The sequence below is a fragment of the Dendropsophus ebraccatus genome, chromosome 11 (genome assembly GCF_027789765.1).
Source record: "Dendropsophus ebraccatus isolate aDenEbr1 chromosome 11, aDenEbr1.pat, whole genome shotgun sequence".
Lineage (NCBI taxonomy): Eukaryota > Metazoa > Chordata > Amphibia > Anura > Hylidae > Dendropsophus > Dendropsophus ebraccatus.
Window position 1 is genome coordinate 81,725,736 of NC_091464.1, and position 25,684 is coordinate 81,751,419.

Genomic DNA, 25,684 nt, shown 5'->3' on the forward strand with positions numbered 1-25,684 from the left:
GTCGGAAAGGGGGGGAACGGGGCCAGACAGCTTACTGACACTCATTACAAAGTTATATAACTTTGGAATGTGTGTTACATAAGCTAAAATAGAAAATGTCCGGAGTTGTCCTTCAACCTTTTGCTTTTGCTGTAGCGCCCTTACCTGCACCCATATCAATCCGGCAGCAAAAGGAGACTGACAGGTGTGTCTGAGGTATGCAAAGTATTGGAGTTACAACTGGCTTACCTGGTAATCCCTTGTCATTTATTTCCCAGGGCAGCTGTATTAGTCATCAGGTATTTAGGCCATGTAAGAACGCAGGTGTTCACGCACATTCATTGTCATGGAATTACCATGTAGCCTGAGCACAGTGCTGGGTAGTTTGTCTTCATCATCCTTTCCTCTTTTCTCTCTTCTAGTTTTACATGTTTGCCAGTTTAGAATAATTTCTTTCCCGTACTAGAGTGATGGCATGGCTGGCGCCCCCAGACCTGGCATTGCTGTTGGGTAGCAGATCAGCAAACCGGCTTGGCCAATATACTGTATCTATATTGTAAATGTTTCCCGGAGGTCTTTTAGTGACCTCTTGGTGGACACATGGAAGAACACCATCCAACCCAAGTGGTCACCATAGCCTCCGCAACCAGACAACACTTTAGTTTACAATGTGCCTTCCCTTTGGGAAGTTTGGAAAAGGTTGTTTAGAATGTTATAACACAGGTGAATACCCACCATTGTGCTCATCTTCTCCGTAAGAACAATTTTCGAACGATCTGCAAACAATCAATCTAAACAAGCGATCAATGATTTCTCATTAGTCGTTTAATTGTTGCATGCAATTACACAAAATGATTATTGTTAAATTACGATTTTACGTATGATAATCGTCCCATGTAATAGGGCCCATAAGGATCTTGAAGGAACGATCCTCTTTTATCTCCAAATTTCCTAATAAAGTATATGAAAATGGGTCATCAAATCTGCCCCCCCAACCCCTCACACATGTAAGATACAGGCATCGCTCATTGTCCTCCTGCAATAACAATGCAACATACAGACATTTTCTGGGGCTTAAAGGTTTAAAATGTTAAAAAAAACCACCTTCTTAGGACTTGATTCTTAGTTTCGTAGAGACAGTCACCTTGTTGGTGTGAGCGGCAGTTTTGCGGTATCCTCCGATGATTGATGGTGCTCTGCGGAGCATTACCTAAGAGGCCCATACTAATGAATAGTGATCAGGCAATGCCTCATTGATGCCACTGGTTCCCAGTAAGTTGATAAATACCAGTGCAAACCCCATAATAGTCCCATCTCATATATATACACAGAATTTTAGTTTATGATTTTTTTCCTTATATTGTAAAGCATATTATGCATCATGTTTTATATCCTTCCCTTTTATGAGTAGTTTTCCTAATATTTTGCCTGTTCTCCGGGATCCAGTTGAGCCCTGCTTCACTATTAGGAAATCTCGGAGTGATTATTTTTCCAGTATACGATATGGTATTTGCTTTGTGATTATAGCCTTGTTCTTGTTCTCACTTTCAGTGCAAACATATTCTTGCAGTTTACCTAAGTCAGGCCATCGGGTGCTGCCAAGATCTTTCCGTGTCCGATAAGCAGATGAGTGAAATTCTACAGGCTAGAGAAGACCACCCGAATGCCCCCTGAAGACGTATGATGGGGGGGTGGAGCTACAAGGACTGTTATGTATAAAGTTTAATGTATCTTATTGTAAGGGGTAACAAAAGTTGTTAATTCCTTGAAGTGCACCATAATCAAGTGAGACATGGCAAGGTATTCTCATTTTAGGCTATGTTCACACAATGTACAAACAACGGACGTCGTAGTGAGTGTCAAAGCACTGAAAATTGCATTGATTTCAGTGAACAACGATCGGAAATAGTTGACACTTCACTTATTTCCTCGGCCGTACCAAACAAAGGCGGTTCTTGTCATAAAAAAATATGTTGCGTGAACATAGCCTTATACTAAAACCCTTTTCTTACTTTTCAGTAGAATAGAGTTACAGGGGAACTATCACCAGGTTAGACAAAACTAACCTGCCGATATGTCACTATTGCACAGGAGACGCAGAGGAGGAGGGTATGTCTCTTACTTTCCTCCTTGGCGCCGTTACGGTGCAGTTAGTTGTGTGCTCCACAGTCCGGTGAGAGCGTTAGGAGCACTGAGGCACGCGTTAGGAGCACTGCCCGCCCCCATAGCACCGATCCGTCCCCAGCTGGCCCGCCCCTTTCTAATGATAATGAATGGAGTGGGCCAATTGGAGGCAGATCAGTTCTATGGGGGCGGGCAGTGCTGCTAATGGTCTCACCGGACCGTGGAGATTGGTCTAACCTTCCAATTCCCCTTCAAGATTGTTAGTTTAAGCTAATTCACATGAGTTGGATTTGTACCCACTGTGGGATTTATATACATGAGATAAGGGGTTTTATATGCACATTAAGTAACGTTTAGTCATAAGTAAAACAAGGTTTTGAATCCTCATAATGTGTGAAGCTGGTTTTCTTCTGTCTTCTTACTTATTACAAACTATTGGGGGTAAACCTGCTATGGGGAGTAATGGGAGTATACCTGCTATGGGGAATAATGGGGGTATACCTGCTATGGGGAGTAATGGGAGTATGAACAAAGCGCAATGTCTGGCTTCAGACCACAAATGAGCTCAATCACGAGCAATTAACGTGGATACCGCCAACTCCCACCTCTTTGGCATGTAATAGTTCAATGAATAAGTATCCAACAACACCAACTAAACGTTCTATAGTGAGTGTGCGATTGTAGAGGAAGGTACACTCACATTTTAGTAGTCTTCATCTTTGACTTTATTGATGCAATATTCGGGATTCGGCTGTGTGTAGTCCTCCAGTGCCTCCTACCTCCAGTGCTCTGACTACACACAGCCGAATCCCGAATATTGCATCAATAAAGTCAAAGATGAAGACTACTAAAATGTGAGTGTACCTTCCTCTACAATCGCACACTCACTATAGAACGTTTAGTTGGTGTTGTTGGATACCGAGTAATGGGAGTATACCTGCTATGGGGAGTAATAGGGGTATACCTGCTATGGGGAATAATGGGAGTATACCTGCTATGGGGAGTAATGGTGGTATACCTGCTATGGGGAGTAATGGGAGTATACCTGCTATGGGGAGTAATGGGAGTATACCTGCTATGGGGAGTAATGGGGGTATACCTGCTATGGGGAATAATGGGAGTATACCTGCTATGGGGAGTAATGGGGGTATACCTGCTATGGGGAGTAATGGGAGTATACCTGCTATGGGGAGTAATAGGGTATACCTGCTATGGGGAATAATGGGAGTATACCTGCTATGGGGGGTAATGGGGGTATACCTGCTATGGGAGTAATGGGAGTATACCTGCTATGGGGAGTAATGGGAGTACACCTGCCATGTGGAATAATGGGGGTATACCTGCTATGGGGGTAATGGGGGTATATCTGCTATGGGGGTAATGGGTGTATACCTGCTATGGGGGTAATGGGTGTATACCTGCTATGGGGGTAATGGGTGTATATCTGCTATGGGGGGTAATGGGGGTATACCTGCTATGGGAGTAATGGGGGTATACCTGCTATGGGGGGTAATGGGGGTATACCTGCTATGGGGAATTATGGGGGTATACCTTCAAGGGACAGTAAAAAGCATAAAACTTTTTTAAAACATTCCAGAAAGGATATAACAGAGATAGGAACAGAAATATAGGCACTCAAGAAATTGTCCCTTGCAGGTAAAGATGCTGTACCAGTGGTGAACTGGAAATGTACCAGAATAAGACAAGGGTCTGGTAACAGTGGTCAGGCAGAAATGAGTATGTAATACTGCAGAAGGTACATCGGGAGTGTAGTCAGGTGATTCATAGACTTGGTACTGGTATCAAGCAGAGGTGGGTATGCTAGTATGCATGTGGGTAGGTATGCAGTAAAGTAGGGAACTAGGAACTTATTTTATATCTGGAGGCCAGGGGACCGGGAACAAGAGGAGAGGACAGCGGACCCCAGTGCTGGAGCCGGGGAGGTAGGTGCATGGTGTTATGTTCAGCCACCTCCTCTCTGGCTCTTTAGAAGAAAAAAAAAGGCAGTGAGTGCACAAAGAAAGTCTGATTGTACAACATTAAATATATCCGCAGGACCTGACGACCGTTATATGAAGAGGAAGTTTTCCGTCATTCGATTACTGTTTATTTTCTGTTATACTGAAGCTTAGACGTTCCTGAGAACTGATAACTCAGCGCGGCTCTGATTGTTTATTACAACACATATTGACTCTTCAGAATTGGCAGAAACAGACATAGAACTTTTCTTGGAAGAGATGGCCTACTGAAACTTTTTCCAAAATTCCCAATGAGCTCAGTTTTCTTAAATTTCATCAGAAACAGCAAGATCTTGGCTCCATTTTGTCTGGGATTTTTTTGGTGTCACTGTCAAAGAGAGAGAGACATGGCAAATGTTTCAATCAGTTCGAGTCTGGGAATTCAGACCCTTACCCATTGTGAGAACGAGCCGGAAGAAGGCCACACTCAGCACGGTTCTCTCCCCACTCTGTGTCACATGATGAGTCGGGTTCATAATGGAGGTCAATGAGCCCGACTGCTATCACTGACACAAAGCGGGAAACGGAGCACACAACCCAGTGATTGTTTGTGCGGCCTGGATGGACAATAGATTAATCCTTGTAAAGGCTGTGCAAATGATGCTGCATCAGGTCGTGTAAAAAGACTAAAAGATGAGGGTCCTGAATCGAGGACCCCTCTTTGTTTAAACCTAGAATAATTTAGAAGAGCATTGAAAATGGGCTTCTAAACCAGACACTCACTTTACAGTGCTAAAAATGAAGTAAACAACAATTTTTCTTGCAGATATGCTCCGCTCATAAGGAAATCCCAGTATCACAGTGTGGTGCATAAAAGTACATGGATTGTGTCCATTAGGCGCGGGCTAGATGGTGATGTACTAGATGTACTACCTCCAAAGTTCCTTAACAGCACCGCCCAGTGAAATACACAATGGGGGACATGTATGAAAAGGTGTTAATGCCTTTTTTAGGCGCAGATGGGGCAAATCGGCGGTATTTTGGGGAATATTTTTTTCACATGTGCCCCATCTTCACCAGTGAGGCGGAGAGGGTGCGTTACAGGGGGTGCGGCAGCACGCAGAGGGGGCGTGGCCTCTGCATGCGCCGCATTTATCATTTTTTCCGTGAGAAATGATACTAAAACCTACGCCAACTCTGAGCTGGCGTACGGTTCAACATTTTCGCATGGACTGGCTCCGTGCAGTGCGCCTCTACATAAATACCCTGAGCTCCGGAGCTGCTGCGACATTTGTAAGCCCGGCGTAAAACACGCCGGACTTTATAAATGTCCCCCAATGAGTTTCTGCCATGGTCTGCCGAAGTTACAACTACAGCTTATACATGATGTAGCACTGGGGAGAAGGGAAAGGCAATATTACAGTCTTAGGACTTTGTTACACGGGCCGATAGCCCCAATAAGGTATTGCCGATCTGCTAGATCAGCACTCGCTTACTGAGTCTATAACACAGCTCTATTATCATGCAGCAAGGGCTATATATATATATATATATATATATATATATATATATATATATATATATATATATATACAGTGGTTCCTTGGTTTAAGAGTAACTTAGTTTAAGAGCGTTTTGGTTTAAGAGCTCACAGTTTTTCAAAATTGTAACTTGGTTTAAGAGCATTGCTTTGGTTTAAGAGCTCCCTGTACTGGGGCGGAGGGGAAATGGGGGAGGGGCATGGTCTGCATAGCGGGGTCTACAGCCCTGTACTCTGACCCAGGAAGTCTCCCTCACCTCATGGCACATCCACTTCAGGCTGGGGCTGACATCAGGGGACAGGACTGTGGAGGTAATCTCTTCATAGCTGTAACCCCTCTCTCCCCGGACAGAGAGCGCTGCATGTATGTGCCCACATCTGTCCTGCTCATTCCTTCATGCTCCCTGCTGTCTCTGTCAGTCCTTGTGTTTCCCATCCTCTCCATTCCTGTTATAATGTGCCTCTACTTACACTCGGCTATACACACTGCTGCTATAATGTGCCTGCACTTACACTCGGCTATACACACTGCTGCTATAATGTGCCTGCACTTACACTCAGCCATTCACACTGCTGCTATAATGTGCAGTTCCATCCTGTATCTACAAACTGCTGCTGTGTTATCAGGATTATGCATTATACTCCACATGCCGATTGTTATACTGTACAGTAATTTATATATCACATATTCAACTGTTTCTAAATGTTTGTTTCATTTGTTTTACATGTAATTAAGAATAAAAAAAATCATTATTTTTGGGGTGTGGAACCAATTGTCTGCATTTCAGTGATTTCTTATGGGAAAATTTGCTTTGGTTTAAGAGTGGATTTGGATTACAAGCGCGGTCCCGGAACAAATTATGCTCGTAATCCAAGACATATATATCGTTGAAGTCTGTGCAGCCCTTGCTTTGTTGTAAAATAATAAAGATATACACTACCTGATCACGTTCCCTGGTGTCCTCCCGCCTTGTCTGTGGGATTCCCGGGTCTCAGCAGTGACAGATCTCACTGGCTGCTGTGCTGTCCCCTCACTTCAGAGACAGGACCAGAAGTCAGCTGTAGCTGCGGTGACCGGCCGCGCTATTTATTACATATACCGCTGCTTGGTCGGCGGCCGGTGATTTTTAAGACGCTGATTGCCTCTTTGGCTGATCGTTGTCTTAATTAGGCGGATTGATATGGGCCTGATTCGGGTGATTATCGCTCCGTGTAATAGGGCCCCTACAATTGACAGCTGCATGGGAAAAGGTGGTTTTGGTGACCTAGTAGCACATAGCTGGAGTCACCACCTAGCCCTAACCTGCTGTAGCAGAGAAGGAGCTTAGCAGTAAGGGGGGTCAGCTTTGGACTGTATTAATATTCTAAACATATTCACCAGAAACCGACTGCAGGGACTTGGGGCATAAAGGTAAAGCCTTTTATTGGATGAATAACTTCCATTCTTATGAATAGTGACTCAGCATACACTATAAGGTCCAATACATGGTGTACATGACACTTCCTTGTTTGCGGAAAGATTATTGTCATTACATAACTGAAATAATGTAATATAATATAGTCTAATCACTATGACAGTGCCCCTGAGGCATAAAGCTCCAGATTCGCTGTATTAAAAGGGGGAGGGGGGGGGGCTTCATATCAATTGGTTTCAGAAAGTTATATAGATTTGTAATTTACTTCAAGTCTTCAAGTACTTATCAGCTGCTGTATGTCCGGTCTGACACTGTGCTCTCTGCTGCCACCTCTGTCTATGTGAGGAACTGTCCAGAGCAGGAGCAAATCCCCATAGAAAACCTCTCCTGCTCTGCACAGTTCCTGTCATGGACAGAGGTGGCAGCAGAGAGCACTGTGTCAGACTGGAAAGAATACACCACTTTCTGCAGGACATACAGCAGCTGATGAGTACTGGAAGACTGTAGATTTTTAAATAGAAATAAATTACAAATCTGTATAACTTTCTGAAACCAGTTGGAATTTGAAAAAAAAGAGTACCCCTTTAAGGGTTGTGTGTCAAGCAGCAATTTTATACTGAACATGCATTGAAGAATTTGGATTTTATGCACCATCTCCTTAGTCACCATCGTACATCACACTTGTAATATATTCCACCGTATATTCCTGTAATGAAGTGTTATTTGTCAGTGTGCAAAACAGACATGAATGACTCCCCCGGAGCAATGTGATGGGACTTACATTACACTAGGAGGGGGTATCATCACTCATCACAGAAGGACAGGCCTCTGCAGCGGGTAGATAAAGGAGGCCCAGGGGAACATTGTGTCAGCTGAAATGCTTTGAGCTGTTTAAACATGAACAGTATATTTCTAATATGTTTGCTGCCTCTGAAGTATCAGAATGGCATACGCTTACCTGGGAAGATTCTGGATGGATGTCCTCAAGCTGCACATGGACATTTAATGGTGGATTGGAGTCAAATGATGGGAATCCACCTATTTACACCCCTGTGTGGTCAGGGATGCAGTGGATGCAGTTCTATTGGAATCTCAGAACCAGTAGAGTGTATGCACTCTACTTTTTATTAGCACAGTATCGAGTGCCCCAGTACATACATAGTTATTGTATAACAGTAGTGCCACCCTACAGTGATTACATATTGCCTCAATACTGCTACTGGACAAAACAGAAACATATAAAAAATGATAACACTACATAACATCTTAAAAATACTGCCACACCATAACCACTATCTCTACCACTACAGATCCTATAAAAGAGTGCAGTTACATCCAGTGATTTACAGGGGGCATCTTCTCTGTTCAGGGTCATTCACTTTTTCCTTTTCTCTATCTAGCCCGGGCCATCGTGAAGTCTTTTTCTGGTAATGAATCCTATAGTACACAGGTGTCAAACCCAGGCCCTCCAGCTGTTGCAAAACTACAATTCCCATCAGGCCTGGACAGCCAAAGCTAAAGCTTTGGCTGTCCAGGCCTGATGGGAATTGTAGTTTTGCAACAGCTGGAGGGCCTGAGTTTGACACCTGTCCTCTAGTATATAAGTCCCCTGTGCCCTTATATAGTAGATAGGCTCTTCTTTGCAGCCCCTATATAGTAATGACCCCTTGTGCCACCTCAATATATCCCATATCAATCAATATTAAAAAAAAAAGCTTTAAAAAAACACTGTGACCATTCTATGCAAAACCTTAACTTTATTTTATATGCCTTTTTAGTTGTTGGGTTGTTTTAATTGAAACTATCAGCAGGTTAGAAGCATATAACCTGCTGACATGTTCCTATAGCCCACATGATCCTCGGCACCTTTTTTTGTGACCCTTGTAGTTCTATCCATATGCTAATGAGATGGTTTGGTGCACTGGGGGCAGAACTACCACCCTCAGTGCGCTGCCCCAATATTCAGCAGAAGTGGCCGGCTAGGGCGGATCAGTGCACTGAGAGTGGTAGTCCCACCCCCATGACACCCAACCACCTAATTAGCATATGAATTAAACTGCAAAGGCCACAAAAACTGCACCGAGGAGGAATGCGCTATAGCAGGGATGGGGAGCCTTTGGCCCTACAGCTGTTGCAAAACTACAATTCCCATCATGCCTGGGCAGCTAAAGCTTTTACTGTCCAGGCATGATGGGAATTGTAGTTTTGCAACAGCTGAAGAACCAGTGTTTGACCTGTGCTCTAGTATATAAGTCCCCTGTGCCCCTAGTAGATAGGCTCCTCTTTGGAGCCCCTATATAGTAATAGTATATATAGTATAGTATATATAGTAATAGACCGCCACAGTATAGTATATATAGTATAGTAGCCCCTATATAGTAATAGTATATATAGTATAGTATATATAGTAATAGACCGCCACAGTATAGTATATATAGTATAGTAGCCCCTATATAGTAATAGTATATATAGTAATAGACCGGCACAGTGATGTTTTTTGGTTAGGGACTCATGTGTATCAGAAGACCTGCACGTGGTACATGAGGCAATATGGTTTGGCCAAATTATATACTAAATTCTGATGTTGGTTTTAAATGTAGCTGAATGTAGCTTTTGTGTCAGCCATGGGTGCGATGTGCAGCCAATTTTGTCTTTTTGGCTTGTGCCTATATAGTAATAGGCCCCTGTGTTCCCCCAAATAGTTTTAAAGCCCCTCTTTGGCTGTCCAAGCAAGATGGGAATTGTAGTTTTGCAACATCTGGAGGGCCGAAGGTTTACCACCCCTGCACTTATAAAACCACCAACATGCTCACCTAGCAAACTTGTCAACCTTTAACCCCTTCGCGTCAGTAATATGTATATATATATATACGTTCCTACTGCACATACCCCCTGCAGTAGGAATATATATATACGTCCCCTGTGACCCACGGAACGGCCGGTGTCAGAGAAGATCATCCCGGACAGTAATGCAGTACTGGCCGGATGATCTTCACCTCAGATGAATTGGGATGCGGACGCATCCATGTGCGCTCGCATCCCAATTCGCCGCTGCACTGACAGGTTTTATGAAGCTGTCATTCAGTAAATAGCGGCCGCAGAAAACTGACATGTCAGTTATTTGTGGCGCCACTAGCGATCCCGGCCAGAGTGTATACTATGGGGGACATGTATCATCTGGCGTTCCGGGGGTTTTCGGCGGAAATTGCCAACTTGCGCAATATTTTATTCACAAATGTCTGATTTGTGAATAAAATATTCGCAAATCGGCACTTTCCGCCGGGTACGCCAGGGGGCGGGGAGGGGGTGTGAAGGGGGCGGAACGGAGGGCGCGGACTCAGAGTCCGTGCGATTCACCATCCGTTCCGCAAAAAGATACGCTGAAAACCTACTCCAGTCCTCAGCTGGCTTAGGTTTTCGGCGGTGCGCACCAGAGCGCACAGGATTTATGTAGAGGCAGTCCGCCTCTACATAAATCCCTGTAGCGCCGGAGATGCGGGGACATTTATAAGTCCCCCTATGTGTATACACTCCAGCCGAGATTCCATAGAGGGCAGCACTACGTAAGTTCCATAGTAATCACGGGCGTTGTTGCAAATCGGCAACAACAGCCGTGATTATTACGAAACTTACGTTGTGTGAACATAGCCCTAGGCTGTGTTCATACAACATACATTTTATGACAAGAACAGCCATTGTTTTCAATTCACTTCTTTTCATAGTGCAATAAGTTGCCTTAAAGCCAATGCAAACAACGGCCATTGTTCACCGAATGTATTGAACATCAGCTCAGCATGTCAATTATTTCCGGTCGTTGGGCATTGATTTTAATGCAATTTTCACTGCAAACAACGACCATTGTTTTGAGGGCCAAATAACGTCTGTTGTTTATACGTTGTGTGAACATCGCCTTGTACAATATATACAACATCCAAGTAATTTTTAGAAACCAGTGACCATATTAGTGCTTTTTATTTGTACATGAAAAAAAAGCTAAAAAGCAAAGTGCTGAACTACTGAGAACATTGTAACATATTGTTCAGCTAAGTAAAATAATTCAAGGCAAGGTGGCTTTTTTGTTAAATAAAAACAAAAAACAAAGAAAAGTCTTATTGATCTGAGGCATCACCACTAATCTTGTATGTGCAAAAACTCGACGACAATGACATCACATGGTAAGAAATGGAGCCGTGCACCACAATGTCCTAGATGGTCCGTGTAGTCACGTTAATATTCCAGGCGGTCCTTCAACCCCGTCTATTAACCAGTGTCCGCAGGGTGCAGATGAAACCAGCAGAGAGCTGTGCAGTCCATATGTTCCATGAAAATCACATTACAAGGGCTGTTATACATGTTTGTGTGTGAAGGAACAACTCTGTTGAAACAATTCTCCATATTTTTTTCTCTTTTTAAAAATGTTTTTTTTTGTAAAATAAACTTATACGTAAAAACAGACTCGACGCCAACAAAAAAAAAAAGATCATTTCATGAATTTCCTGGGAATGTACATAACTAAAACGTAACATGTTCCTTATACATATTGTAAAATTCTGCATTTTTCCCAATAAAGTGCAAAACAGTACAGTATTTAAAAAAAAATAAAAAAAAATCACAGTATTCAAATAAACTTTACCAAAACCGGTGACGTTACATGATGTGAAATGGTGCGGCTGGATTAGACTGCACTGAGGGGCTCACTGTACATCGCTTCCAGTCTTGACATAATGCTGGATTTATAGCAGTATGGCCACTTCTTGGCCAACACTATGATAATTGGGCTTGGAATATTTCAATTTAGTCATTTGTAGCTTACATTGCTGATCTGGTATATACAGTGTGAGGAGCCGTATTATACACGCATCCTCGAGCAGCTCCACTGCAAGTTAATAAAAGTTAGTTCACCAAAAAATGTTTCTTTCAGATCAACTGGTACCAAAAAGTGCCAGAGATTTATCATATACTTCTTTTTTTTTTTTTTTTTAAGTACTTATCAGCTGCTGAATGCCCTGTAGAAAGTGGTGTATTCTTTCCAGACTGGAGAGCAGGAGAGGTTTTCTATGGGGATTTGCTCCTGCTCTGGTCAGTTCCTGACATGGACAGAGGTGGCAGCAGAGAGCGCTGTGTCAGACTGGAGAGAATACACCACTACTAGCAGGGCATACAGCAGCTGATAAGTAGTGGAAGAATTAAGCTCTTTTGATAGAAGTAAATTACAAATCTCTGGCACTCTATGGCACCAGTTGATTTGAAAGGAAAAAAAATGGTGAACAACCCCTTTAAAGAAGAGGCATTTTCCCCTAAATAATAATTAAAAAAATGTGTCTTTATTTCTCCTGCCAAGTTATTCATCTATTTAGTCATTTCTTATTTAAGCCTAAGGCCTGGAGCCCATGACTGTAACGTAATACCACACCCATACTGTGCATCCTTGTGATGCCATGAGTGATAATGTTTGTCAGCAAATTTCAAAAAAGGTTTTTAAAACTTGACAGAAGGAAACTTAAGTCCCTACGCCAGGCGACTTGCAGGTCGCTATGTACTAAAGCCCGATTGATTTTGTATATGCTGTTTTGCGCTTGGTTGTCAATAAAATCTGATTACACTTATTTAAAAAAAAAAAAAGTCCCTATACCGTCCCTAAAAACGTAAGTCCCTATACCGTCCCTATAAATTTAAGTCCCTATACAGTCAAATGTGTTTTAAGGTGACATCTGTTTTCATTTACATTTCTCTAACTGGTCAGAGTACAGATGCTCCTAAAGGGACCATTATACATGAAAAACAAATGGTCTTCTACAAAAAGTTATTAATATCCTTGATCCTTATGTTCTAGAACAGGGGTGTCAAACTCAGGACCTCATGTATTGAAGTTTATAAACACTAGTGCAAGAAGGTTTCATGGGCCTTACTGATAATATTGTTATGTTACTATATGAGGATAAAAAAAAAAAACACCCTATAGATCAGGGGGGTTAAACTCAGGCCCTCCAGCTGTGGAAAAACTACAATTCCCATCATGCTAAAGCTTTGACTGTCCAGGCATGATGGGAATTGTAGTTTTGCAGCAGCTGGAGGGCCGCAGTTTGACACCTGTGCTATAGACGTATGTACGTTTGGATTTCAGACCTTGTGGTCCCTTATATCTCTGTGTTGTCCCACAGTGCAGTCTTCTCCATTTCCTTCATACGCTATATCATTGATAACGGTCCAAATAAAACCTGATCACAGTAATGTGTAGCCCTTCAGCATGAAAGTGAAACTTCAGATTGTCTGTAACACAATGAGAGCCTTCCGTAAGACCTATCATACAATGGTCGCGAACCATGGGACCCGCTTTGGGTTTTCCTTCTGCGAATCACAAAAATAGTACAAATATATAAATATAGAGATATACCTATTTACAGCCACTCCAGCAATTCATTTGGGATACTTGGGGTTTGTGCTTTGCCCCCTGGACCATGAATAAGCATTGACCTTTTCCTTAGGTTCCAATCTGAGATCAGCCCTCAGGGACCGGGATCCACTCCAGCTGTTCCCCGACTGAACCTTGCATAGAGCAAAGCAGGATGTAGCCTGTGAATTACTCAGAGTGCTTCTAAGGTCCAGTCATAGTAACAAAATCAGAAAGAGGAAAGTGTCTGCAATAGTTCGTTCATAAGGATGACAGTAATGGCCACCTCCATCGGGGACTTTGAGACTTTCGGGTAATTCACAAACACTGGACACCAGCACATAAGGGATGGTTGTTGTGAACATGACATTGCATGACATTGTTGCCAAAAAAACAAAAAACAAAAACAAGTTGTAATCTAAACATTAAAGACAATGTACCACCAGGTACATCCTCTTTAACCTGAAGCCCACGGATCGAACGGTGCCGGCACGGGGAAGCTGGTGCCGCGGTTCGTTTTTCAGACCGAGGCCCGGTTCCCGTGCACAGCGCCGTTCTATGCACCGGAACCGGCCGGTGCTCGAGCACTGGAGGTAGGTCGGCCCGCCCCCAGTCGGAGGGAATTCCCTCCCCTGTATGACGCGGCTCCCTTAGAATGAATGGAGCCGCGTCATAGAGGGGAGGGAATTCCCTCCCACTGGAGGCGGGCCGGCCTGTTCCAGTGCATAGAACGGCGCCGTGCATGGGAACCGTGCCTCGGTCCGGAAAACGGACCGCGGCACCGGCTTCCCCGTGCCGGCGCAGTTCGATACGTGGGTTCAGGTTAAAGAGGATGTACCTGGTGGTACATCCTCTTTAAAGTGTCACTGTCATTTTTTTTTTTTTTGCAGAACTCAATAGTACAGGCAATTTAAAGAAACTTTGTAATTGGGTTTATTAGGCAAATATGCCATTATCTGCATTCAAAAAGACTTTCCCCAGCCCCCCCCCTCATCTCTCTCATTCACTGCTCATTATCAGGAAATCTCGACATCTTTTACATCAGTCGAGCCCTGTGTAACCTATGGAGAGGGGAGGAGGGTGGAGGGAGACTAGTCGCCAGCAGAGAGCAGAGAACAAAGGATTACACAGTGGGAGCTGTGTGAAAGCCGGTATTCAGAGGTCAGTACTGACTTCAGAGGAGATAGCCCGGTGATATAGGTGTAAATTAACTCTTTGTTGTCCTGTTTTGGTGCCTTATCTCCCTCCACCCCTCCCCTCTCCATAAATAACCATGAAGACAGGGGGGGGCAGCTTCAAACTACTTTTTCATGATAAAAAATGCATCTTTTGGCTAATAAACCCAATTACAAAGTTTTCTAAAATCGCCTGTACTATTGATTTCTGCAAAAAAAAAAAAAAAAAAAATCTAATGACAGTGACACTTGTATCTTAAGAAGTTCAACTCCATTCCCTTAATTGGCCTTAGGCTGCAATACATACAACCGATGCACAAGGGTGGGCTGTTTCTGGAAAGAAGCAGACAGGTTTTACTATTATTCCCATTACAGGAGATGTCCGGGGGGGGGGGTGGAATTCTATATGGCTGGGGGAGGTATAAAATTTAAAAGAAGTCATACTCACCTTCCCTGACCCCCCTGCAGCTACTGCTCCAGTGCGCATGGTCCCACTCATCACCACTTCCTCCTGGTTTTTTTAGGAGGTGTCGCTCTCAGCCAATCACTGGCAGTAGTGGTGTCCTTCCTTAATCAGAGATTGGCTGAGCATGCAGTGCTTGTGGGGATGATGCGTTACAGGAAGAAGTGAGAAGCTGGGAGCAGAAGTGTCAGGGATTGGGGTAGGTGAGTATCACACTGACATAAAAAAAAAAAGTTTACTGGACAACCTCTTTCTAGAAAAGTAAAGGTGATATCTGGCTGGTTACTGATGGGATATGGCAGTGAATTCATACTGGAGATCCTCCCTAGATATTGTGGCTGGTCAAATACAAATAGTTATCACTCGCCCCTAAAACGAACAGTCTTGTAGAAATAAATAGTTCTTCTCCTCCGCCTAGTGCCCCACTCTCATCTTTGGCTTGGAGAAAGGCAGTGTTTATCTAAAGGAGTAAGGCTTAGCTTCCCTGGTCTCCATTGAAGGCAGACGACTACCATCCAAAGACTGAAGGTCTAAGCTCTGCCCGTTTTCCTACATGTACTTTATTATATGCCATAGAACCATATGAGACTAGAGAAAGTTATTTGTTTACAGGCCCAATTATCTATAAGGTATTTGTAAATTATCCTACAAGAAGTGACAAGTGGTTGCCCCCAAAGCCATCTCTTAAAGGGGGTTATATTCTGCTGGATCTTTGAGAACTTCATGGTACTCTGGGGGGAAACTGCTGTCTCCTTAGATACAAATAGGCAAATTGTATTTGAAACCCTCTACGTTACACTATAGGGCTGGTTTTCTTTATTTTGCTTTATTGTCCCCTTACACGTCTAATAATTCTATATAGAATTTGTTTTGCAAGTTACCATAGTGTTTTATCATTGTTCATATATATACTTAAAGAAGAAGTCCGGTGGATAATAAAATCCGTCAAGGAGGAAATTGATTACAAGTATGCACTTACCTCTCCCCATGCCCGCGGTGAGCGGTGGGACCCTCGCCGGAAAGCCTTTTTTCCCAAGTTGTGACGACCACATGACTTGGATGAAAAGGACTGTCCTGGCTGATGGACTGGCCGCTCACCCAATCAGTGACTGAAGCAGCGTCCCACCCCAGTCACTGATTGGTTGAGTGGCCAGTCCATCAGTCAGGTTGTGATGTGACAGCTCTGGAGATCCGAGAGCACGGCTTGAGTCCTGCGGACGATCCTGCCACTCACCCGACAAGTTAGTACTTCTAATTAATTCTCCCGCTGCTAGATTTTATAATCCAGGGGACTTCTCCTTTAAGGAAATTTATTCCAGGTTGTGACTTATTGACATGTATCAGCTCATCATACGATCACCTTATACGCCTTCATTCAGACAAGTACAAAATACACAGAATGACTAGCAAGAACATTAAATAAATGGAACTGTATGCAAGATTAAAAAAAAAAAAAATCAAAAATATAAAACAAAAGTCTACAAAAGAATAAAAATGTACTCTACACCCAACCAATGTATAAAAGGTTGTATAAATAATGTGCTTATAAACAAACTAATGTACATTCTTCTACAGGTTGGAAGCTTCCCATCCACTGTAACGAAACATGGCTTTGGTTGCTTACTCTAGGGGGGAATACTAGTTTTGAGAAATATGTGCACATGCCTCTTACTGTTCCTTAAACTACAGGCATTGAACAGTTTGTCGCCAGCAGAACATTTGTCAGTGCAGAGGATTTATAGTAAAAAAAAACCAATGGTGAACATCTCAAATGAACAAAGTGCAGCAGCAAAGTGGTCGTCGTATTCTTAATGGTCCCACCAACGGATGTACAGTATATGTTCATGTAACCTACCCAATAACACGTGGGGCTTTGTCCACGTGAGTTGAATAGTCAGTCTATGGTGTCACATAAAAGCATTGGACGCACTTACTGTACTTATATTTAAGTGTCTGGAGTTGGCAATGCCGCCCTTGGGACATTTAGAAAAGTTGTCCTTTTTGCAGACTAGATACTTTGATATGATCTTACGGAAGGTGTAGCGGAAGTCTCTGATTTTGTAGGCGTATATGATAGGGTTCACCACAGAGTTGGCGTGAGATAAGATAATAGCCAGGTTCATAGCCCACTCTGGTTTTTCCTTATGAAAATTGGGGTCAAAGAGTGTAATGCAGTTCAGTATGTGGATGGGGAGCCAGCAAAAAGCGAACAGGCCAACGATAATGGATAAAGACTTGGCGGCGTTGACTTCTTTTTGAAGAGTGGTCCTTGAGTTGTCTGCACCCACACACTTAAGTTCGATTTGCCTGAGTTGCTTGCGGGCAACCATGAAGATCTTGATGTATATTCCCAGCATGATCAACAGGGGAAGAAGAACGCAAATAAAAAAGTTGAAGTACACCATGTAAGTCATCGTGACGACTTTCTCAAATAAACATGAGACGGTGCGGTTCTGGGTGGAAATTCTGTCTCCTCCACCGCAGTCCGCTTCCAAGCAATTCCAGCCCATTAGTGGAGTCAAACCTATACAGAATGAGAGAATCCAGAAACCCGCAATGATGGCTCTTGCCCTTTTTCCAGTCACCAAACTCTTGTACCTGCAAGAAAGAAAAAAATACAATAAATTGAATTTAACAAAATGGCATACAAGTATATATTCATCAAGTGAATCCAGTAGTACATCTGTGTTTATTATTGATATGAATAGTATAAGCATCTAAAATGGGTTATAGTTAGGGATGGTCCGAACAGAGTTCGGTTCGGGTTCGTACAAACCCGAACTCTCGGCAATGATTCCCGCTGTCTGCCCTCTCCGTGGAGAGGTTGGATACAACGGGAGGACCACCTGGAAAACTGGGATACAGCCATAGCCATAGGCTGTATTCCAGTTTTCCAGGCGGTCCTCCCGCTGTATCCACCCGCTAGACGGAGCGGCCAGACAGCGGGAATCTGATGCCGAGCGTCCAGGTTTATACGAACCCGAACCTCGGCAGTTTCGGACCATCCCTAGTTATAGTGTGTTCACTGTATGTACAAAGTGTTTATTCCATGGGCTGGGGTGCAATACAAAACACAGCCACTTCTAATTGTAGGGCGCTGTGCCTGTAAACAGTGAAGAGGTGATAGTGCCCATCTTGCAGTCAGCTTCACTTGCCAGCATCGGCGCTCATCAGAAGACGCATCTAAGGATCTTTTGGCGCTAGCAAGAATAAAAGTTTTTGTCTTGGTTTTACCCACATGGATCTGTATTGCATGGATCTACTAAACTGCATCCAATTGTGTGTTTCGCATAGAAATGGCACATGACACAATGTACATGGGAGAACAAAACTGTATTTATAGGCAGAAATTTGCATGACTTTTCCAAAAAGATCTCACCAAAATATCTGGATATTTCATATTTGCACTGGTCCAATTACTGGAGAAATAGGGCTATGTTCATTGTATAAACAATGGCCGCTGTTCGACATGTTCACCCAGCCCATAGTACAGAAGTACATTTGGGTACGTCTGCAATCCAAATTGCCTTTGAAATTAGTGCAATGTATGGCTGTGACTACGGCCATACATTGTGTAAACAGACTGTGAACAACGGCCCTTGTTCACAGTCTGCCGGATGGAAATAATTGATAAATCAATCATTTTCACGGGCGTAAGGGAACAATTGTGCAATGCAGTGTGTGCACAGCAGCTGCTGTCCCCCATAGGATTCCACACTTTTTTTTTTACAAGAACGCCCGCTGTTTAAATTGCTAACGGCCATTCATATAAAAAAAATCAGCACTATTACATGCACAAACAGTAAGCGGGGAGCTGCGGAAGGGGCTGCCCGGATGATCCTTAGATTGTCCGGGCGGCCCATTGAAGTCAGCGGTGGTCAGCTGCCCCCGCTCCTATTACAAAGAGTGACGCACAGCAGACCGTTTTTGTCATTATGGTGATTTTTCAACCTGTTTTTGGTCTTTTCAACCGGTTTTAGGCACTATTACATTACACCCAACAATTATCAGCCGTAATGGCTGGTAACTGGCAAAGTACATCCAATAAGTAATAGGACTTCAAGAAACTGGGCAGGAGGTCTATGAAACGAGTATACAGATCTCATCCATGCAACGCTGTCTGTAGAATGGATGTTTTGGAGAGCAAGGTCATAGCAGCAAGGGTAACCAAAGAAAATGGACACTGACACAAATCAATAGCAGATCACTTCATAGGGAGAGCTGACTGCCCTTAGTGTAACGTATTGATTTCTGGAACCTCCCCAGCACACAATGATCCATTCTTCTATCCATACAACAGGAAGCCCTTCAGACCTCAACTGTGCCTAATCCCATTCCTCATGGGTCTGAAGGCATCAGGAATAGTCATGTGAACGCTCCCCAGATGAATACAAATCCTTTGGTCACTTCAGGTCACCTTTGTGAAGAGCTGGAATCGATGGCTGAACGGGGGGGATAATGAAGTTTAGAGACCTTTTCATCAGTGATGACCTTGTTGTAAGGCGATATGTAACGCACTATGCTTAGCATAGATAGAACCAATTAGTATAGAAGCCGCGGACGTCGGATACACTAAGAATAGTCAGAAATGTATAGATCCATCCTGTAGGCTCCATCCGTTACTGGTTACTATGTTCACACTAAGCAAAAAAAGAAGAGAAAGGGCCGCCACTTTTTCTTTTTTAAAATAACGTCCATCATTACCGCATTGGAGTGGAATGCACTGAAGTCAATGGAATGATAGAGATCTAATGCACATTGATGGATGTTGTTTGCGCCGGCGTCAAAATAGTGATTAGGACAATTCTTTTCGGATGTCTTTTGCAAACAACAGACGTTATTTTTTTCAGTTGATCACACAGAGATTTTCTTTTTTTGACCGTCTTTACTATTAGGCCATGTTCACACAACGTATGTTTTACATAAATCACGGCCGGACAATTTGCAACAACGACCGTAATTTATGCAAAATATACGTTGCGTTTGAATGAATGGAATACCATTTGGAGCGTATACACATAGCATACACTCCAGACGGGATTCTATCCAAACTGACATATTGAATAGCAGCAGAGAGAGACATGTCAGTTTACACAATGGAGTGTGCGGCTCTAGCTGCACTCTCCATTGCATGCAGCAGTAAATTGGGATACGGGCGCACATGAAAATGAAACTGCAGTACCAGCCAGGATGATCTTCTCTGACACTGGCCAATCTGTGACCCCGGGTCACAGAATGGCCGGTGTCTTACACCATGTGAACATGGCCTTAAATTGTATGGACTCTTCAATTAAAGACAAAGGGCAATCAGTCCACCTCACCCAGGAGAATGTTCCGGCAGCCGTCACTGTAATGACGGGGGGCCCAAAATGTGAAATGATGGACGTCATTTTGAGAAAGAAGAAAACGTCATGTGAACATAGCCCCAATGTGTTTGCCTTTAGAACAATTTAGTAATATACTGATAGGTGAAAATCAAGGGAAGGGAGAGATAGTTATATAGAAGGGATTCACCAAAAATTACCTATTGTTTAAATCTGATATTTTAATTTTAATATTCTTGAAAGCTTGCAGTTCTCTTTCTGGCCACTAAGCCTAAAACTAAGCTAAGACCTGTTCTGTGCAGATCACTTTCCAGCAGTTCCCTCCTTATCATCACATACAGGATTATACTTACAGGTGACACCAATTAATAGAAAAGACAACACTTACAATAGCTAGCGCTCAGATATCAGCCTTCACCCATGTGGAATGACCTCTGCCTACAAAACTTTCTCATTGTAGTGAACAGTGTCCGGTTCAGTCTTTTGTTTCTATGTCCATGACTCTTGCTGTAGGGTATGTGTCTAAATGCTGTATATAATAGCTCCGACAAGATGGCTGCGCCAATAATAATCTACTAACATGGCATTTTTAAAAAGTTACAAAATAATATACATAATACAGTAACTGGGGCTTATCGGCAATGAAAAAGATAAGCAGCACATCAACTTTACATGTTGCAGATCTGCACTTATATACTTACAGCGCTAGTATATGTAACTGTACAGGGCCCAGCAGCTGGATAGCCTGTATTATGGTTATATAATACATGCAGCTTCTGCGTATCATATATATCATGTGCTGTTGGTTTGCGTTGCCCATATACACACACATATGCAGTGGTACCTTGGTTTAAGAGTAACTTGGTTTAAGAGCTTTTTGGTTTAAGAGCTCACAGTTTTTCAAAATTGTGACTTGGTTTAAGAGCATTGCTTTGGTTTAAGAGTAACTTGGTTTAAGAGCGCTTTTGTTTAAGAGCTCAGTTTTTTAAAATTGTGACTTTGTTTAAGAGCATTGCTTTGGTGTAAGAGCTCCCTGTACTGGGTGGGAGGGGGAGTGGAGGAGGGACATGGCCTGCGTAGCGGGGTCTACAGCCCTGTACTCTGACCCAGGACGTCTCCCTCACCTTCCAAATCATAGCAGATCCACTTCAGGCTGGGGCTTACATCAGGGGACAGGACTGTGGGGGTAATCTCTCCATAGCTGTAACCCCTCTCTCCCTGCACAGAGAGCGCTGCATGTATGTGCCCACATCTGTCCTGCTCATTCCTTCATGCTCCCTGCAGTCTCTGTCAGTCCTTGTGTTTCCCATGCTCTCCATTACTGTACAGTAACTTATAATATCACAGATTCTGCTGTTTCTGAATGTTTGTTTCATCTGTTTTACATGTTATTCCGAATAATAAATCATTATTTTTGGGTTGTGGAACCAATTGTCTGCTTTTCTATGATTTCTTATGGGAAAATTTGCTTTGGAATAAGAGTGGATTTGGATTACAAGCGCGGTCCCGGAACGAATTATGCTCGTTATCCAAGGCACCACTGTGTATATATATATATATATATATATATATTAATCCAATAAATAAAAATCATGACAATAAATAAAAATCATGACACTGACAAATTAAGTCAAGTGGTTTTTGTGCAAGAGGGATAAGTTAGCAACGTACGTCACAACTGGCCGGCAGACACTTGCAGCATAACCTTAAAGGGGTAGTGCAGCGTTTTTCTTTTTCAGATTTGTAATTTCTTTCTCTTTAAAAATCTCCAGTCTTGCAGTACTTATCAGCTGATGTATGTTATGCAGGAAGTGGTGTTTTTTTCCAGTCTGACACAATGCTCTCTGCTGCCACCTCCGTCCATGTCAGGAACTGTCGAGAATAGGAGCAAATCCCCATAGAAAACCTCGCCTGCTCTGGACAGTTCCTGACATGGACAGAGGTGGCAGCAGAGAGCACTGTGTCAGACTGGAGAGAATACACCACTTCCTGCAGGAAATACAGCAGTTAATAAATACTAAACCAGACAGCCCCTTTAAGCTACTAAACTCAGCCACTAGTCCAAATATCACAAAAGGAACACACACCACAATAGTTTCTGCTCAAAACTGCAGAGCCAGGTGGTGTATAGGATCCTGTTCACATTGTTGGTAAACTCAGCCACTATACAGGACCTTGTATAAAATAGGTAAAATATATGTTACACTGTATATCAGGAGTAGGGAACCTTGGCTTTCCAGCTGTTGTAAAACTACAACTCCCATCATGCCCGGAGAGCCAAAGCTTTAGCTGGAGAGCCAAGGTTCCCTCCCCCTGCTGTACAGTATGTAGACTGTATTTTGTCAGGTGCTAATAAACCTAAGAAACTCGACTGTCCTAATCTGCATACATGTCACTATCGTTGTAGAGGTGAGTATGCTGGGAACCTCTGTGTATTCCAGATGCCTGGATATTGCCATCTACCAGCATGTCCTCCTCTGGCAGAAAGGACAACCAGTCATTCTGTAGTCACCTGCAGGGACCTGACTGTTTCCTCTTATTACTACAATTTGTACGGCTGGGATTATCCGGCATTACAGACATATCTGCCAGGTTTAGCAGCTTCCCCTTCTATAGGTTAGTAAATAGTCTCGGTGTAATGTGGTCTTAAAGTAAAGATGTTGATGTGGAATTGAGAGGTTTACTGTAAATTGTTACACTAAGCCGACAAGACGTAACCATAACGCGTTTCACCGGTTTACGTTTGTCTACTTTCTGTGTCAGAATGCATCACTTCTCAGATGTGCGGTAAGTGCGGTAAAGGGAATGTGTCATCAGACAATGACTTATTGTATAAATAATGGGGGCCCAGGTGATCACTAGATTGTCCAGGCAGCCCATAGAGGATAGCGGCGGTCTGCTGCTGCTGCTCCTACTCCCCCGAGCGACGGCGGCAGATCGCTGCTATCATTGTCGTTTGTCTTTCAACATGTTGAAAGATAAATGACAGCAACAATCAGCCAACATTGTTCATGTTGGCCGATTGTTGCCTTCTATTACAGAGGATGATTATGGGCCGTAACATTCCGTGTAATAGGGCCTTAAGCAGAGACTTCCTGTTGTGTCTGTGGTGATAATGTGGTGACCCCCAGATGGTGTTACAGCGGTGGAATGACCGGTCACTTGCTAGATGGAAGTGTGATGCCACTTCTGTGGTGGATGGCCGAGATACAGCCGGACCTTAAGGTTTTGTCATGTGACGCCAGTGCCAGGTGGGCACACAGGTGTAATGGCACGCCTGCTTTTAAGGTGTAAGGCCGGTTGTACCCTTTTCCCCTGTGGTCAGTGGCCTGTCGGGTTGCTACCGGGTCCCTTTGAATAGTGTAGTCACAGGTGGCCAGAGCGGTGTAATGACCCTCCCAAATGATAGGACCCGCCACCTACAGAAAGGGGAGATGGACCAAGGTTGCGGTGTTGGTGCTGTGCAGGTGGTGATAAATAATCACAGACTAAGTGGATAACGTTGACTTGATTTACTATTGGCAAATGTGCTACAGGTAATACAGATGTGCTCGGATACACACTTGACAAAAGTTCCAATAAATACTTGAACATAGAACCACCAGATCTGTGGGATAAGTGCTGAGTAGGATGTAGCAGTGTTGGTAGAGTTGTACTGAGGTAGCGTAGTAGAGAGGAGGGTGCCGTGAGAGTCTCAACTAGAGATGAGCGAACCTGGAGCATGCTCGAGTCGATCCGAACCCGAACCTTCGGTATTTAATTAGCGGTAGCTGCAGGAACTTGAATAAAGCCCTAAGGCTAAGTGGAAATCATGGATATAGTCATTGGCTGTATCCATGTTTTCCAGACAACCTTAGAGCTTTATCCAAGTTCAGCAGCCCCAGCTAATCAAATACCGAACGTTCGGGTTCGGATCGACTCGAACCCGAACCCGATTCGCTCATCTCTAGTCTCAACCCAAGTAGTAATGTGCTCTGCCGGGATGTTGGAGTATATAAAATACTTTTAGAAGAAAAAGAAAAAGAATGAGAAAAACTGTGCCTCTGTATTGACCTTCCTAGAGTCTTCACACCACCTTACGCCCACTAGCTTTGGCTGAACCGTACTAATAGGTAACACAGGCCCCAGACCTTGTTACCTACGCGCTGCGATATGGAGTTCATAGACTTTTACAGTAACTTTGTTCCACCCGGATCAGTTTCTAGCTCTTTGGCTCTTTAGTGGATACTGTCCTGCACTGTTGTTTCTCCTAGTCCACAGCATGGGTTGAGGTGATCTGTTGGCTAGTCCTCTCCTAAGAGGTTTAACACTGCATTATACGGGGTATAGGCACTGAGAGAGCACTGTCCTGAGTCCTACCCATGCAGAGTACTTACTAAAACTACTCCTCTTCCTTAAGGGGGGACCTGCCGGAGGGCCAGGGCCCAGGTAGGACCACTGTGGAGAGCAATCTGGTCCGGGTCCTTCCTCCACAGAATCCTGACTAAGACTCCTCCTTCACCCAAGAGACTAACTTCTTATCTAGCGTGTAAGGTGCGCTGTGGTTGGGTGGAAAGAGTGCAACAGAAGAACAGAGAGAAGAGGTAATAGGACAGAATAAAGTAAAGATCCTACTGGTCCACAGATTCTGGTACACACAAACACAATAACCCTTTGAGACACTTCAGGTGTGCAGCTTCTACGCTTCAATACATAATATAGCGACATCTAGTGGTCACCTCTTAATACTACTTTAGCTGCAATAAGACCACAAAAGTACAGACTTTTGCGAAGGGTGTAAACAATAGTAACACTCCTAGTTGGACACCACAATAAGAGGAGGCTGTTGTAAAGTGATCTGTACAGCATTGCAGCGTCATGTGACACCAGTAGATAGGGGAGACAATAGCAGCTCCCTGTGGAATGACCTCTTCATAGGTCACAGAGCACGCTCAGTAATGTTTCACATTCATTCCAAGGGGACAGAGTCTTTCTATTGTACTCAATGTCCATGAGTCTTGATGTAAAGCATGCCACTAAATGCTGTTAAGAACAGTCCAGGCAATATGGCTGCCTCATAACAATGTACAAACAGTTAAATAAAAAAAATCTAGCCAGAAAATAAACATTAGATTAAAAGGAAGTTTTAGTATCGGACTCTATTCAGCAAAAGAAAATTCAAATGACACATTCCCTTTAAGGACTGGAGTTATATGGGAAGAAGAAAAAGTAAACCTAGAACCAGGTGATTCTTCTTGTTTTGGGTGGTTAGGTACCTCATCCATCAAACAAATACAGAGTCACCTCAGCTGTGCACAGGCCCTGAGGGCAAGAAG

The 25,684-nt window shown here is 43.4% G+C and overlaps 2 protein-coding genes across 6 annotated transcripts in view; one reads left to right on the forward strand and one right to left on the reverse strand.

Moving 5' to 3' along the window:
- The window catches only part of ZSWIM7 (zinc finger SWIM-type containing 7), a 143,801-nt gene that overhangs the window by 105,396 nt on the left and 12,721 nt on the right, over positions 1-25,684 (forward strand). For 2 of the 5 annotated variants that reach the window (XM_069945964.1, XM_069945965.1), the window contains exon 6: positions 1,531-2,610. In XM_069945964.1, coding sequence (XP_069802065.1) covers positions 1,531-1,653 — 123 coding nt within the window. In that variant the 3' untranslated portion in view covers positions 1,654-2,610. Of the gene's footprint in view, positions 1-1,530; positions 2,611-4,158; positions 5,684-25,684 lie in introns of those variants that run through there. The other 3 variants (XR_011358903.1, XM_069945962.1, XM_069945963.1) reach the window with 3 other exon arrangements.
- ADORA2B (adenosine A2b receptor) overlaps positions 16,457-25,684 on the reverse strand; it is a 60,171-nt gene continuing 50,943 nt past the window's right edge. The window contains exon 2 of the mRNA XM_069945961.1: positions 16,457-17,643. Within this exon, the coding sequence (XP_069802062.1) occupies positions 16,953-17,643 (691 nt within the window). The 3' untranslated portion in view covers positions 16,457-16,952. The remainder of the gene's footprint in view (positions 17,644-25,684) is intronic.